Source organism: Colossoma macropomum, unplaced genomic scaffold (genome assembly GCF_904425465.1).
Source record: "Colossoma macropomum unplaced genomic scaffold, Colossoma_macropomum, whole genome shotgun sequence".
Classification (NCBI taxonomy): domain Eukaryota; kingdom Metazoa; phylum Chordata; class Actinopteri; order Characiformes; family Serrasalmidae; genus Colossoma; species Colossoma macropomum.
This window is the reverse complement of record NW_023494803.1, coordinates 39,284,765-39,302,486: the sequence shown is the minus strand read 5'-3', so window position 1 is coordinate 39,302,486 and position 17,722 is coordinate 39,284,765. Positions and strand designations below refer to the sequence as shown.

The 17,722-nt window shown below is 38.8% G+C and overlaps 1 protein-coding gene across 1 annotated transcript in view; it reads left to right on the top strand.

Moving 5' to 3' along the window:
* Positions 1-6,667, top strand: part of gabrr2a (gamma-aminobutyric acid type A receptor subunit rho2a) — a 33,313-nt gene extending 26,646 nt beyond the window's left edge. Inside the window, exons 7-8 of the mRNA XM_036593279.1 lie at positions 1,387-1,595; positions 6,124-6,667. Of these exons, the coding sequence (XP_036449172.1) occupies positions 1,387-1,595; positions 6,124-6,432 (518 nt within the window). The 3' untranslated portion in view covers positions 6,433-6,667. The remainder of the gene's footprint in view (positions 1-1,386; positions 1,596-6,123) is intronic.
* Positions 6,668-17,722: the final 11,055 nt, after the last annotated feature.

Here is a 17,722-nt window from a genome sequence, read left to right as displayed (position 1 = left end):
CCTCTGCTGTCTGGCTCGTTAGCATGCTAAAAGGCTACACAGCTGACAATAATGCAAAAGTTTGGGCACCCCTGCTCAAATTCCATGCTTTGCTGATTTTCTAAATGAAAATAACTGAACACATCCTCTACAGAGAACACATATTTCAACTGTTCATTTACTGAATTTAACATATTGGGAACATAAAATGTGGCCTGTACAAAAGTTATGGCACATTTTGTATTTTCCATTTTATTTTTTTCCAAAATGTTAAACAAATAAATATAAATTGTGCACTACTGAATAAATAGATAGATAGAAATTATGTTGAAAACTTGCTGTAATATGTTGAAAGACCTTGTCCACTTGGCCTGGTCATTTCATGCCATTTTAAGTATAGTAAGTATTTATTTATTTATAAAGCACATTTAAACCCAAAGTGCTGTACAAAGGGGGTGTGTTTAGGAAAAAAATATAAATAAATAAAGAAATAAATAAATAATTAGGTAATTTATTTTTTTAAAGGTTGTTCCATTACTTTAATAGCTAAACTGAAGGGCTTTAGATGAGTCCTTGGAGGGGCGAGGGACCGACCGGACACCATTGCTGACTTCAGCAGTAGAACGTGCCCAGAAATCATTGTGACTATGCATTTCCCTTTTCAAACCCGAGAATATTGGCAGACAAAGCTGTTTATAAACAGTAGCAATAAACTACTTAAGATGCTTCAAAACCATAATATTCAATTTGCTGGGCTTTAAGTTATAAACACCTCCACCAGCTGACAATAACAAGAAAGGCACTATTCCAAGTTTATAACCAGACAAAGCCAACCTCTCTAACTTCTCAAACAAATGTTTTGCACTGCAAAGTTTGCATGGCTAGCCGATTAGCTCACTGAGGCTAATCAAGCCGGGGGCGTAATTAAATCAGCAGGAAGAAAGAGTGCAGTTTGTGTGTGTCTGTGTCACCCATAGCGCTGAGTTGTCTTCTCACAGTGGAAGGATGGACAGAAACACCTGTGGATGTTTTCAGATCTGAAGCAGCTTGATTTTCTCCTCTCTCTCAGAGATGAAAGCTTTAAGTGCTGTTTATCTGATGGGGGCAGTTTTTGGTGTCTCTTGGGTCATGCATGGTCCCATTTTCCCTGTATCTTTTAACCATTTCCCTCCTGAAAATGAATAACTCGTACTTTTGACTGTAAATGAAATGGTCTCTGACTTTTGCACTCAGCTGTAGTAACTACTATGAAACTAATGTATAGGTTGTTTAGTTAAGAGAATGAGAAACTGAAATGTGGACCTTCTCACAGACTCCTGCAGTTTAAGGGGTTAAACACGGGCAGGACTCTTGATGCTGCAGGGCCCGGTTGTGCAGATTTTAACAGCATGTGTTGATCTCACCCAGGCATTACCACGGTGCTCACCATGTCAACTATCATCACCGGAGTGAACGCCTCCATGCCCAGAGTCTCCTACATCAAAGCTGTGGACATTTACTTGTGGGTCAGCTTTGTGTTCGTCTTCCTGTCTGTGCTGGAGTACGCGGCGGTCAACTACCTATCCACAGTGCAGGACAGAAGAGAGCGCAAAATCAGAGAGAGAGTCAGAGAACAGGTAATGATGAAGGAGAGCTAATAATACAGTAATAATAATATACACTTACACACTGCATTGTTATTAGATCAGATGTTTCCCAATCATGGTCCTGGAGTCCCCCAGATCTGCATTAGTGTTTTCCTCATCTGACATCTTCATTTAAGTCTCACTGAAGTGATATTTTGGCCTGTTGTCCCCTCAAACGTAATTGATCAGCAAAGACATGTTTAGTGTCTGAAATGTACTTTTTTAGTTTGGCACTGGAACTACGAGGCTAATGTGGCTAGCAAGTAATGCAAGCTGATAATCCATCTAACTACACGCCTGAATCATTCCACAGTTGCCTCAGACTGTGTTGAGTTGTTAATTAAGTTTTTATGAGGATGTAAATTTAGACAGTCATCGTCTGCAAAATTGTCAAGATAGACAATATTGTTGTGATCCAAATAGAGGTTCAAGAACTGCATGTCAGTGTTGCAGAGCCTACATCTTGCACTTTCCCTGATAGAAATATAATTACCATATAATAGCCAGCTGAGCCAGCTTCTAATATTACTTAATCATTTATAACAATAACTGTATTCAGTGTCCTCCGGGTACTCCGGTTTCCTCTCACAGTCCAAAGACATGCAGTCAGGCCAATTGGACACACTGAATTGCCCCTTGGTGTGAATGTATGTGTGATTGTGTGTGTATGTCTGTCTGCCCTGCGATGGACTGGCGACCTGTCCAGGGTGTATCCTGCCTTCTGCCCGATGACAGCTGGGATGGGCTCCAGCACCCCACCGCGACCCAGAAGGATAAGCGGTTTAGATGATGTGTGTGTGTGTATGTGTGTGTGTGTGTGTGTGTGTGTGTGTATTCAGTGTTAACATCCAGTGGCTGTCCATGTTCGCTTGGTTGGAGATCACAATATTTCCAAATTAGCATGTCGCTATAATGAAAGTACAACCCCATTTCCAAAACAGTTGGGACGCTGTGAAAAATGTAAATAAAAACAAAATGCAATGATGTGCAAATCATTTAGACCCGATATTTCATAAATCACTGCATGGGCCCAGAAAAACTTCTGAAAAACACTGTCTATGAAAACAGTTCATTGCTGCATCCACAAATGCTATTTAAAACTCTTAAATGCAAAAAAGGAAACCATATATAAACAGGATCCAGAAATGCTGCCACCTTCTCTGGGCCCGAGCTCATTTAAAATGGACTGAGGGGGAAGTGGAAAAGTGTCCTGTTGTCCGACGAATCAACATTTGAAATTTTTTTGGAAATCATGGACACTGTGTCCTCCAGGCTAAAGACCACTCAGCTTGTTATCAGTGCACAGTTCAAAAGCCAGTGTTCATGATGGTGTAGCGGGGCATTAGTGCACATGGCATGGGTGACGTGCACATCTGTGAAGGCACCATTAATGCTGAACAATATATATGTGTTTTGGCAACATATGCCGCCATCCAGACGACGTCTTTTTCAGGGAAGTCTTTGCTTAGGCAATGCCAAACCACATTCTGCATGTATTACAACAACATGGCTCCATAATAAAAGAGTCTGGGTGCAAACTGGCCTGCCTGCAGTCCAGATCTGTCACCGTTGAAAACGCTTGGCACATTATAAAATTAGAAATATGACAAAGGAGCCCCTGAACTGATGAGCAGCCGAAATCCTGTAGCAAACAAGAATGAGAAAACATTTCACTTTCAAAACTACAGCAGTGTCTCCTCAGTTTCCAAACGCTTACAGAGTGTTGTTAAAGAAGAGGTGATGAAACACAGTGGTAAACAGGCCCCCATCCCAACTTTTTTGGAACGTGTTGTTGGCATCAAATTCAAAATGGGCATATATTTTTCAAAAAACAATAAAATTTCCCAGTTTCAACATTTGATTTGTTGTCTTTGTGCTAATTTCCATTAAATATATGGTTTTAATGATTTGCACATCATTGAATTTTGGGTTATTTACATTTTGCATGGCGTCCCAACTTTTTTGGAATTGGGGTTGTACATTGTTACGTATGACATACTGTTATCTATACAGCTACATCTAACATGGACAAAAGTACATAACATGGCTAAAATCAGTTGTTGTGCTCATCTTGAAGGCTGAATTCTGTCTGTACTTTTATGCGTAACAGTGTATTGTCATCACATTAGTAAGCCGTTGGTGTGGTGTTACAGTAGAAAAACACTAAAATATGAAGGGCAGGGATTCCAGGAACCGGATTAGGATGACGTCAGTGAATTACTCAACTAATAACTGTTGACTCTCAAACAATAATTTGCTTTCACTGAGATGCATTGATCTCCCGCAGTCAGAGTGCTCTCTGACTAAAGGTGGGCAAAATGGCAAAAATTTTACATCACAAGATATTTCCACACTACAATATATACAATAAGCATATGCAAAATTTTGTTGTTCTGAAGCAGAAATGGACAAAAAGCACCAGCAAAACACCAGAGTCACATTTAAGAAGACAAAATAGATCCCATCAGCTTCTTGTGACTAAACAGTTACTGCACTCGTGGTTGCTGTTTGCAGGCTCCCTGTAATTGGTCTAAATCTGTCTTTTTATGATCCATGCACTTGTTCAGTGTTCTAGAAGTGCTGACTAAGGCTTTTGACATAATTTATCACAATGTATGACACATCTTAATGTTGCCCACTGCTTCTCTCTTAAGGCTACAACACCCTGACCTAATAAACACCAACAAACACTGACACTCTAGTGTTGACACAGCATTCTAGAAGAATGTGAATGGAGCTCCCCATTCTAGAAGAGTGTGAATGTGGTTCCACATTCTAGAAGAGTGTGAATGGAGCGCCACATTCTAGAAGAGTGTGAATGGAGCTCCCCATTCTAGAAGAGTGTGAATGTGGTTCCACATTCTAGAAGAGTGTGAATGGAGCTCCACATTCTAGAAGAGTGTGAATGGAGCTCCCCATTCTAGAAGAGTGTGAATGTGGTTCCACATTCTAGAAGAGTGTGAATGGAGCGCCACATTCTAGAAGAGTGTGAATGGAGCTCCACATTCTAGAAGAGTGTGAATGGAGTTCCCCATTCTAGAAGAGTGTGAATGTGGTTCCACATTCTAGAAGAGTGTGAATGGAGCGCCACATTCTAGAAGAGTGTGAATGGAGCTCCACATTCTAGAAGAGTGTGAATGGAGCTCCCCATTCTAGAAGAGTGTGAATGGAGTTCCACATTCTAGAAGAGTGTGAATGGAGCGCCACGTTCTAGGACAGTGTGAATGGGGCTCAGCATTCTAGCGCTGTGTGATTGGGGCACCACATTCTAGAGCAGTATGAATAGGGCTTAACGTTCTAGAGCATTGCTAATGGGGCTCAACATTCTAAAACAGTATGAATGGAGCTCAACATTCTAGAACAGTACTAACGGAGCTCAACTTTCTAGAACAGTGTGAATGGGGCTCAACATTCTAGAGCAGTGCGAATGGGGCTCAGCATTCTAGAACAGTGTGAATAGGGTTCAACATTCTAGAACAGTGTAAATGGGGCTCAACATTCTAGAACAGTGCGAACGGGGCTTAACATCCTAAAACAGGATGAATGGGGCTCAATATACTAGACCAGTGCAAATGGGCCTTAGCATTCTAAAACAGTGTGAAAAGAGAAGGGCATTCTAGAACAGTATATATAGGGGCACAACATTCTAGAACGGTGAATAGAGGAGAACGTTATAAAACAGTGTGAATTAAGCTGAATATTCTATAACAATGTGAATGGAGGGGAACAGTGTGAATGGGGAGAATATTCTAGAACAGTGTGAATGAAGGAGAACATTCTAGCGTAGTATAAATGAAGGATAACATCATAAAACAATGAATAGAGGAGAACCATGTGAATGGGGCAGAACATTGCAGAATGCTGTGAATGGAGGAGAATGTTCTAGAGCAGTATGAATGAAGGAGAACATCTTAGAACAACGAAATGGAGGAATACCATGAAAATGGGGCAGAACATTCTAGGACAGTGTAAATGGAGGAGAACAATGTGAAGGGGGCAGAACATCTTGGAACAGTGTGAATGGGGCAAACTTTCTTGTACAGTGTGGATGGAAAAGAACTCTACAGAACAGTATAAATGAAGAAGAACGTTCTAGAACCATATGAATGTGGCAAAACATTAGAATAGTGTTCAGGGAGGTGAACAATCTGAAAAAGTTTGTATGGAGAGCTTTCTAAAACAGTATGAATGGAGGAGTTTGGGCTCGTTGGTGTTTGTTGAGTCAGTGTGTTCTGGACTGAAAAAATAAAAGTGCCAGAAAGGGTCCTTTGGAGCAGTGCCACAGAAGAACCATTGAAGAACCATTTAATAGATGGGTCTTTAAAAAACACATGTTTAGAGACGTACAGATGAAGAACCCTTTTAAAGAACCCTTTACTTCTGATCCACCACATCATGTAAAGGTTTTACACCAATTATTTTTAACCCCAGAACCATACACTGAAGCCAAGAACCACTGAGGAACCTTTTATCTTTAAGAGTGTACCTCTGACCTGACTGTCCTCTCTGCCTGTTACAGTCTCTGCCCTGCACGTGTGGGATGTCCCACACCAGGACCATGATGCTGGATGGAACATACAGCGAGGCAGACACTAACAGCTTAGCCGGCTACACCGAGGCTCCCATGGTGCCTGAGGAGGAGCCGGAGAAACAGGAGCATATGGTGGTGCACCTGTCCGTCAGCAGTGAGTCCACGGCCACCAAGAAGAAGGGCATCCGCAACTTCAGCATCATCCAGAACACACATGTCATTGACAAGTACTCCCGCATGATCTTTCCTGGATCCTACATATTTTTTAACCTCATATACTGGTCAGTCTACTGCTGATCCCACATCCCGTCCAACACCTCCTGCAACCCGTTTGGACTTGAAGACTCGCTGACCTCATCTGGTCAGCTTCTTTTATGCTGACTTTTCAGTGCGCACAGGCACATTTGCCCACATGAGACTGAACTACAGCTGCCCTTGTGAGCTTTCACTGTGAAAACTGCGAAAAGGGGAATTTCAGTCAAACCTTCTGCATAATTCAGTGGTTGAGATGTAAACAGAGCCATTCAGAGTGGTTTGGTGTGAAACGGTTGATTGTAGACTCTTTTTCTTTACAGTGGTGGTGATAGGAACCAGGGGTTATGATGTCTACAAATGTAGCTAATTTGATTTATTTATTTATTTATTTAGCCAGGACCAATATCCACACCACCGCCCCCCTCTTTGGGGACACATGCACTCCACCCTCCTCTTTTTCTCTTCTTCAAAGCTGTTTGAGCACTGTGTGATACACCACAGGCAGTGATGTTGCTGTGTGCCCTGCCCACCCATAGACCAGCTCCCCAACCACCACCCCAAAAAGAAATAAGTAGCCATTTTATTTACTGTCCAAAACCACCTGTATTTACATGTATATTCTGATGTTACATATTATATGTAATGTTAATAAGGGCAAAATTGTGATATATAGTGAGTTTTTAAACACTGTGTCCACTCTATTAGACGCACCTGCGTTGTTGGTCCACCCTGTAGATGTAAAGCCAGAGACAATAGCTCATTTCTTGCTGTACAGTATGAGCTAATCATCCTCTGTTCCTTCATTGTTGGTCACAGGACGCTGTTGACTGGATATTTTTGGTTAATGGACTATTCTCAGTCCAGCAGTGACACTGAGGTGTTTAAAAACTCCAGCAGCATAATACCTGCTCTGTGAGGGTCTGTGGGAGCCCTGACCACTGAAGAACAGGGTAAAAGGGGGCTAACAAAGTATGCAGAGAAACAGATGGACTACAGTCTGTAACTGTAGAACTACAAAGTGCACCTATATAGTAAGTGGAGCTGATAAAATGGACAATGAGCATAGAAACAAGGAGGTGGTCATAATGTTATGCCTGATCGGTGTATGTTTTCACTCTTTCTGGACCTGGCTAACATCAGCTCATTCTCAGCAAAACGCTTATGTTCAGGCACTCATCTTTCAGAGTAGCAAAGTACCTGTTGTGTTTCACTGAACTGTTAGTCTCTTCATTCTCTGTCTTCCCACCATGAAATATAACAAATACCCAAATAGTGATTCCAGTTTTCAAATACTGGCACCTTGAATTGTAGTCAGTACTCGAGTCCCTGTGAGCACCACGATGATAAAAGACACTTAGTGCATATTTTACACAGTGATAGAAAGCCTGTTAGCGCACACAAGGCTTTAGTTCTACATGCCGAACTGGAAAAAACTGTAGTGTTGCCAACAGGAACGTGCATGCTGTGTAACTCCTCTGGCAGCACATAAACAATCAGCTTTCTTTTATGTTGGGCTCGGAACTGCACTCGTCGGATTCATGTGGTTCGAATATATTTTAGGCCAAAACCTTCTAAATATTCTTGTGAAACAATAACATCAAGCATAACCATTTCATGAGTAACTTTCTGGGAGCATTTAGAGGCATTAATCTCTTCAGACGTCTGGTTCCTATCACCAACACAGTGAACCATTCTGACTCCCTCAAACAGCACATTTCACCTCAAACCTCTCTGAATGGCTTTGTTTACATCTTATTTATTTAATCATGCAAAATGTTGACGAATCAGTGGAATTCTGCTTCAAGGAGTTAAAATCTCTTATTTATTAAAGCCTTGTGAGGTGGATAACTCATTGCTTGTGAGTAACTTATCAGATGTTGTTTGAGTGTATTTATTTACTCTGTGTAATCTATTGTTAGTATAAGATCTGTAAAAAAATAATAATAAAGAGCTGAGCTGTGGTTAGAATTTCTTGTTTAGTCTACTTACCTGCTGACAGATGGTTCAGATTTGCCTCAGTGGCAATTACAGCATTAAACTAACTGGATCACTGATGTACTCCATCGCGTTCCTGCTGAAGCAGACGGGAGCTCCTCTGTTGTATTTGGTGTCTTTATGTGTATTTATACGGCATACATTTCTTATTTGAGTGTTTGAAATAAATCTGATGGAAGGTTCCTCGCTCTGTTACTTAGCGACGTGCATGCCGGCAGAATACAGATTTTCTGTCAGCACATTTTCTCTCTCTATAAACTCGCTGATTTACTGTTACAGCTGATTTCAGAGCTTTTTCTTCCAGGCAGCACAAAACTGCATTTCATCCTTGGCGAGAAGTGCTTAACCTTTTCGGAAACACTTTAACCTGCCTTATGCACAGTTTCAAAGGGCGCATGTCCTGCATTTCTATTGCATTTTATTTTTCCTCCAAATTCCATTTAGTTTGTTTGGTTTTCTATTCCAAAAACAGGCATAATTCATTCTACATGATTCATTGTACATTTAGATAATTAATTTTACATGATCGTTTTTCAACCTTTATAAAATTGAACAGGCTGTTTGTGGGTTTGTGCCTTTGAGACTCATATATGTAAATAAGCTCTGTTCTGGGCGGAGCTATACTGTTGCAGGCTAAATATGCGGATATATGTAAATGTGCAGGTTCTAGTGACATCACAATAACAATGAATTTAAAACAGGCTGTTTTTGCAGCTCAGTCTCCATATATGGACTGTATGAGTGGAGGAGTGAAAGGTATGGTTTAGGGTACTGTTGATGTAAATCTTTGATCTTGCCAAGACAGAGTCAGGAGACCAGGGTTCGCAGAAAATACGATTTAATCGAAGAGAGCTCTGTCCATCTCTGCTAATATTCAGTCTGACACACAGCATTTATGCTTTGCCATTGACTCCACCCCCAGGACCCTTGGCACCGTCGTAAAACTGAAGTCAGTGTTCTCAGAGCCGTAGACCCTGTCTGACTCGGCTTTCTCAGGGAGTCTCACTCAGGGATCCCTTTGTACATACCTTAGTGTCGTAAACTGAGGGTTCTATCCCAGGAAGGCCTGATCCTCTTTAAGGGGGTTGTAAAGGCCATTTGTTCTTATTGTTCAAACCATGAGAACAGAGTGTAGTCGACTTCTTATAAGAACCCTTCAGCATTAATACTGCTTAACATTGAATAACAACTTAAAACAAAGGTAAAAAAAAAAAGTAAACTAGAAAATAAAACAATTCTCAACACTAGATCAAACTCTTTTTATTAAAAAAAAACAAACAAAAGAAAAAGGAGCATGCAGTTTTCCCTGATATGGGTCCTTTAACCCTTGTGTGGTGTTGATGTGTTTGTTACTCAGTGGTCATTATTGTTTTATTAAATCAATGCAGCCATAACAATTTATGTAAAAATACCAGATGTTTAAAATATTACAAGTGTCCAGCGTAGGGTTCTCCTTTAGCAGCTGTAGCCAGTCAGCAGCCTGTCCATGTTGTCCACTCTCACACACACACACACACACACACACACACTAACAGCAGGCCATGTAGGAGGAGAACAGAGTGAAGGACACAGCACCTCCACACTTTTATTCCCCACAGGTTCACCCAACAACACATGTGTAATATAATTGTGTGGGGGGTAAACAGAGTGAAGACACTGAAAATGGGCTGTTTTATATGTTCTTCACAGAAAATGAGCAAAGGCCAAGAAATCTGAGGCAGAAATAATAATAAATTGCATCATTGTTTCTTTTGGTAAACATTAAGAATGGGTCCCACAGACCTGAACACCACACAAGGGTTAAATGTTCAGTGACAGTTTCTGTTTTATTTATATTATCTGTCCTTGCTTGTGCTCAGAGTGCATGCAGTGGGTCGGCGATATGATAAATATGTCATACTTCAAGACATTTTCATGATACACAATGAGATTTGATGAGGTCTGAGGTGCCACTTTACCCTTCTGACACTGATACCTGCTGATCTGCTGATCCTGTGTACTGATACTAACTCTGTCCAACTTCTATCTAACTATATATCTTGATGAGTGCCTATAAATCATGTTATTTATATAATACCGCTTTTTGAATATTTTATTTTGGTACAAACAGTGTTCTGTGTCACAAATAAGACATACATTGGCAAGTACTAGTTGGATAACTTAATATTTGCATGGTTTCAGAGCTGGGAAATCTTTATTTGGGCCATTCTCCATTTAGAGTGGGAATTCAGGTGGATACTTTTTTAAAAAACTCAGTTTCTTTCATCCCAAAGCTAAAGCATCTTAATATGTCCATTAACATCTCATATTATAATATATGCAAATATGTGATAATATTCCAAACATATTATACAATTATACAATCACTGGTATGAATATGGTGTAACACCAGTGACGATGACTCCAGTGACATTCTGGTTAAAACTGAGGATTTTGTAAATTGGCTGACTCATTGCTGGTCAGGTGACCTTGTGCAACTGTTTAAAATCAGTAATAAAAATGATATTTGGCATTATTTTGACAAAATATTTAATTAACCAGCCATTAAAGCTCATAACACCAGTGATTCACAGAACTTATGTGCTGCCTGATAAACAAAATTATTAATAAATTAATGAAATATAGTGAGCGAGTGTGACTCGCCTTCTCATGCCTTGAGATGCTTCCTCTCTGATGAGCCTCGACCCAAAGAAGCAGTTTAATAGAGCTAAAATGTAGAGGGAGTTAAAATGTAAACTGAGTCCTGATAACACTGATAAGACTGTGTGACAAACAAATCTTTAAAATAAAATAATACATTTTAAATGTAGTGTAACGTTAATTTTATAAAAAGTAAACATGAATCTGTTTTATACAAATTATTAAGTTAACCCTCTTAAAATATTGATTTATATTAAAAATGGTTTCTCAAATGTTGAAAACTGGTTTTGTGACAAGCTGTTTTACAGACGCAGAGCGGCTATAAAACAGGATAAAAAAGAAAAATCAGAGAAATCATAGGAGAAACAATTTAATCTTAGGGTCGACTGTGTAAATGTACATACTGACTTTTGGAGCTGTGCCTAATATTTTAAGCATCTTTTTAAGCCCTGCAACCTCTGTGACATGGTTTCCCCTCCAAATGGAGAATGACCCATTTAACTTTAAATGCTTAATTAGATTTGATGTATTGAAGTCCTTGCTGGTCATGTGGCCCGCAGGTCAAAGGTATCCCACCCCCTCGCCCAACGAAAGAACAAAACTTATTGTTGTACTATCTTACTAAACTCTTATTCTCATTTCAAAAAAGCATTGTAGCACTGTATTAACTAAATAGAGTGTGAGTTTGCGTTCAGGCGACACTTTTTAAGTGCGAAGTGCTCCGAGGCTCATGCTTAAAGGCTGCATTTCTTAAGGGGACAAGTTAACGTGTTTGATTCACAAACAGGTAAACATGAGAAAGAGATCTGAGAGAAGACAAAAGACGGAGAGGGGTGATAATCACGTCACACTGACAAAGAAAAAATTTAAAACTCTTTTCACATTCAGGTTGTGTTAATCTTTATGCCGAGTGTTGTACAGCTCTGGGTGTTCACAAACAGCCAACACTAGCTTTCCCTCCATTGGTGACCAGAGAGAGAAGCTGTCCTTACTGTTGATTGGTCAGCTGTGATGATGTATGGCACATTTCATGACTCTCAGCAGAAAAGTTGACTGAAGTAAATGCATGGTTAAATTAAGTGCACAGTTCAAAATTGCAAAGTGTGCTGAGGGGCATGTTGCTCAAAAAAATGACCCACCACAAATGATGCACTTTGGACCCCTGTAACAAAAGTTGTCCCCTTGTCTTCAATAAATGATTAATTTATTCATTCAGCTTCTAAGCTGATTGACCTCTTTGGGTTGCGGGGGGGGGGGGGGGGGGTGGGGTGGTGGAGCCTATCCCAGTGGCCATTGGGTGGAAGGCAGGAAACAGCTCCTTGACAGGTTGCCAGCTCATCACAGGGCAGACACACAGACACTCACACTGAGGGGCAATTTAGCATCTCCAATTCATCTGACTGCATGTGTTTGGACTGTTGTAGGAAACCAAGCAGACACAGAGAGAACCTGCAAACTCCACTCAGAAAGGACGCGGGTCACCTGGCCGGGGGATCGAACCCAGGCCCTTCTTGCTGTGAGGCTGCAGCGCCACCCACTGAGCTAAATGAATGATGTTTTCTATAAACACCTTGAATGAAAATCTAACAGTACACATTTGCATTTTTTTTGATACCATGTGTTTTTATATACTTTCATGCGCAGTCAAATTTAGATTGCTTGTTGTTTTGCTTAAAATTTGTAGTCTTGTGAGGAAATCACAAATTTAATATGATAATTTATACAAATGCCATATGGTTTGCTCAGGCAAGTACAGACAACATATGGGAAGAAAGAAATGACATTTTCCAGACATTACAGTCAGCTCTAATGGGAAATCATAACTTGTTCTCCCAAATGTCCCTTCAAAGGTATAATAGTGGGTTTAAGGTCCAGCTGTGAACCTTAAATAAGTTTTTCCAGGTGAAAAGTTTGTATTTGTACCTTTTCATAACCGGATGTTTTAAAACAGATCAGTAAAATAAAAGCCTGGAGACGAGACGGGGTGTGTGGAGTCAGTACAACTTAGAAAATATGATGGTACAGTTATGTTCCCTGCCTAAAGGTACTGATATGTACCCTTGAGGGTCCCACCCCAGTGACAAGAGGGGTGGATACTTTTTTTCTGAGAGTTTACTGCGATGAATTTGAGGGTCTCTGAGCTAGCAGGGTGATGATAGGAGGAGGTTATGGAAAGGAGAGGTAAAACATGATATTTTTGGTTAATATTGTTTTATCTTAAAAAATCGGGAGATGTTTTAGAAGTGGAGCAAAAGTCATTACACTTTGATGGAACATGAAAGGAAAACAAGAGTTCACTCTTTTAAATGGTGTGATATGATGAAGAATATAACCAGGACAGAATTAAAAGTAAAAAAGGTCCATTATGATTTCAGGTTGACTCTAATAGGATTAAAAACAAGTCACATTCAAGTACTTAAGCTGTCAGTGCAGCGGGACGCAAATGATGATGAGCTGCTCTGCACATTTTTATTCTGACAGTGACATTATAAGCAGTACAGGAGGAGGAGGAAGAAGAAGAGGAAGAAGAAGAAGTAGAAGAAGAGGAAATGTAGGTAAACTGTCTGAGAAAAAGACTGATAGCTGGTCCCATAATATAAACTCTACTGTTCTAAGAGATATAGATTGCTTTGTAAATATTTATTTTACTGACAAACACAACAAGATCTGCACTGAAATGCTGTAACATGGGCACTAAACTGCATCTCTGGGGCAGGAAGAATTTTATCACATCTGACAGCAATTTATTACAAAAAAAATAAATATAACAGGCAGACAATTCTCACAGCAGGTGTGGAAGCATTTATAAAACAAAAATCTGTCTGTTCGTTTATTTTTGATGTTTTTCACACAAACTAATCTCAAGTTGAATTCAAAATCACATACCTCTACTTTAGATCACTGATGTCCTGGTTCAGGTGGCGTTTGTAACTTAAAATTTAAACTTTATTTTTTATTAAATCATTTTTTTAACATTTAACAATAAATAAGAAAACATGCCTTTAAAGCTGCACTGTGTAAGATTTTTTTGTTGTTAAAACTGAAACAACTCACATTACTGAGTCAGAGACAGACAACAACACACGTCTTTACATATTAACTTTACATGCACAGCCTCAAAATGAAAGTCTGGCTCGATGTTTAGGTCTCAAATGTAAAAGCAACCCTATACTAATGACAATATAACGACAAAAGTAAATAATTCGCTCACATCCTCAGAAGAGACGTCCTTCACCAAGTTTAGCCTGAGTTCTCTTTGAATTCTCTGTGAATTGTCAGATTCACCCCCTCAGGAAAAGGGGTCTGAAGCACAACCCACATCACTCATGCTGAGTGCAATTACACAGTTCCACCAGAGAGGTGTCCAAATCCCCAAAATGTACATAGTGCAGCTTTCACCATTTAAAAAATGTTTTAACGAAATGTTTTAATCTCAGAAACAATATCTTATTTTTTAACAAGGTTTCTTTTCTGTAACATGAGTTACACAAATTATGCTTAACTAGCATCCATGCTAATGATACAAGGACATTTAATGTATTCTATTTTTACTTAAAACATTTTCATTAATCATTTTCTTTCAATCTATAAATTGGGCAACAGGGTTAAATCTTCAAAATCACCTCACCAGTCAATATCACAGTATCATTAAAAATAAAGAAACTGTTAAATATGCTACTTTTGAATGTTTCAGATATTTCACAGGTGTTCATTTAACAGGGTTGAGTAAATGTCAAGGGACCAAAATTTACATTCTTCATAACCTACAATGGACATCAAAAGGAAGCTTCAAGCATGAGACATTGAACAGGTTTAAATATTAATGCAAAATAATTTTCTAAATGATTTATCTGAAAACATCCTTATAGGTTGTTGTGAAAGATCACTTTATTTATGTTTAAATGTTACATATTTATGTATAAATGTAATGACAATGTCAGAAAATGACATCTAAGCTAATACGCCAAAAGGCCATATCAGAATAATTTGGCTCTGAAACCATAAGAGTAATCAAATAGAAGAAGAAAAACAACTAAATGCGGCATCCGAAGTCTATGATAGCTGTTGAATCCCATGATTCCAACTCTATGGAAGATTCAGTAAACTTTGACAAGATGGTAATTATCCTTAAAAAATAGATCCAATAAGATTATTATTGTAATACGTTTACACTGTAAACATGTTTTAAATGACATGTGTCAAAATACTAGAAGCCCACAACATGTTATATATCAAAAAACTAAAGTTTAGACATTTTAGAGCCAAAAAAATGCTCAAAGTAGAGCTAGAAGATTTATTTTTATATTGAAATCACAATATGAAAGAGTGCAATTTTCAAATCACAAGAGCTGCAATTTTTGTTATATAAAACATTATCAACAATTTTGTCTTAACAAGTTTTAAATGAAAAAAAAAACAAACAAACTAATAACACAGAGCTTATGAACTGCCTGTAGATGAGCTGGAGCAAGCAGAAGCTATAAAACACCCATCTAACTAACTGGTAGTCTGACACACTCAGTGTTCAAGCTTCATGCCAGAAAAATGGATATTCTGCTGTTCTTGGCCAAAAGGACAGACCTGGAAATTAATTTATAGAAAATTACTGCATTAAAATCACAATCGCAATTGGATATTTTCCCCAAATCGTTCAGCCTTGGTTCAAAGTGTTTTTCACTGATTTGCCCCCTTCTGGAGTTATTAATATCAAACAGACCAGTGACTCAGTGAAACTTCCTTTCCTGTCTGCTTTCTTTCCTCTTTTACTCTTATTTTTTGACTGATCTACAAGCCATGTGGATCCACATGTTTGTCTGCTCTCCTAATATATTCAGTGAGGCCATGAGCTACAGATCAGGCACAATCAGACAGGAAAGCAGAGAGGAAAGAATGTCTCAGCCCACCGTTTAGATGCAGCCTAAGAGAACAAGAATGGAACATATTACTGAGAATAGAATGAGAATATATACGGTGAACAAATGTAATAACCGAGTGTAGTAAGAATAGAATAAGAGATTAAAGGGCCCATATCACTGAAAATCAGTGTTTCCTCTCTTTTTTGGAGTTTGATGTAGTATATAAATATTGGTAATGTTCACTTTCATACAGTCAATATACGGAAACCAAGCTGCAAAAACAGCCCGTTTTGAAATTGTAGTTTTTATGATGTCACCAAACACAGTTTAGCCCCGCCCACTCAAGTGGTAGTGCTGAAGTGACAGTGTTTGCCAATGCATAAAACAATGCAGGCATCCAAACAGACGTCATTTACCCATGTCAATCTTATCTAGGCTCTTCTGCCTTTGGTTGCATTTGAGGCCCATCTGTCTTTTGCAGAATGAAGCTTCAGGAGTCAGCACACACACATACACACACACACACACACACACGCACACAGAATGCAGTTCAACAGACTCTTTATTCACAAAGACACAGGGTTTGTGTATCACCCACTCCTGACCTCAGTGGGGGGCTCAAGGCCCACACCCTAGGCAGATGTTGGCATAAACAACATGAACAGACAGTGTATGATAGAATGTTTTGAAGCCAGAAGAAGCTGAAGGCCTCATCCTGGCCTTCCCTTACCAGCTCCATGGCTAAAACCTTCATTTTCTCCACAGATAATAACATCTCAGCATATCTATCTTTTAGCGAAAACCATAAACATAATCAATTTCATTGATTGATGCATATTCTAAGTAAAAGCAAACATAACAGATGAAAAAAAGCAAACATAACACGGCTATGCACTTTAACTTTTTTCAATATTTGTATGTTTTTATCCACCAGTTAATTTCTACATGACAATTTCTACCCTCTCTTTGTCCCTTAGAATTACCCCCTTAAAATCCCAGGTTTATTACACACCGAGGCTTATTATTCAGTAACTACAGGGACTTCAATGCAAACCGCCTGAGCTATTCTTAGGTTTTAGGAGTGTGTAATAAAACCTTGGGCCCACTAGCAGGCCCTGGCAATTTAAGGGGTTAAAGAGGCTGTTTTTATTACCTTGCCTTAAAGATTGATAGATGTAAATGAGCTGATTCATGATTGGCCACCCTGTGGGCTAAATAGGCAGATATACGTAAATGTTTTTCGTATTTCATGACATCACAAAAACAAAGAATTCAACACAGGCTGTTTTTTGCAGGCTAGTTTTCATATATGACCTGCATTTTAAAACAACTTTGAAAGTGTTTACATATTACATCACAAAATCTTCTATTTAAAAAAAGAGAGAGGAAATTTGATTTTCCATAATATGGACTCTTTACAGAGCAGTAGCAATGGCAGCCTATTTAATTAATAAAGGCATAAAGAAAGCTTGGAAAATGGTAATGTAAAAATAATTATTCAATTTATTGTTAGAGGATAAAATAAAATACAGGAAAACAAATACAGCAACAACAGTACTACCACCACCAGTTCTACTACCAATTACCAATACTACTACTACTACTACTACTACTACTACTAATAATAATAATAATAATAATTATTATTATTATTATTATTATTATTATTATAATTCACACCTTTTCATTGCGATAATACAAACATGTAGAAACAAAGGAATTATAGTTGCTGTGTAAAGTTACTTGTTTGAAACATGCATATAGGTTCTTGTGAAATATAACTTCATTCATGTTCACAAGCAGATTAAGGACGCATTCACAGCTCACACAGGTAAGCATAT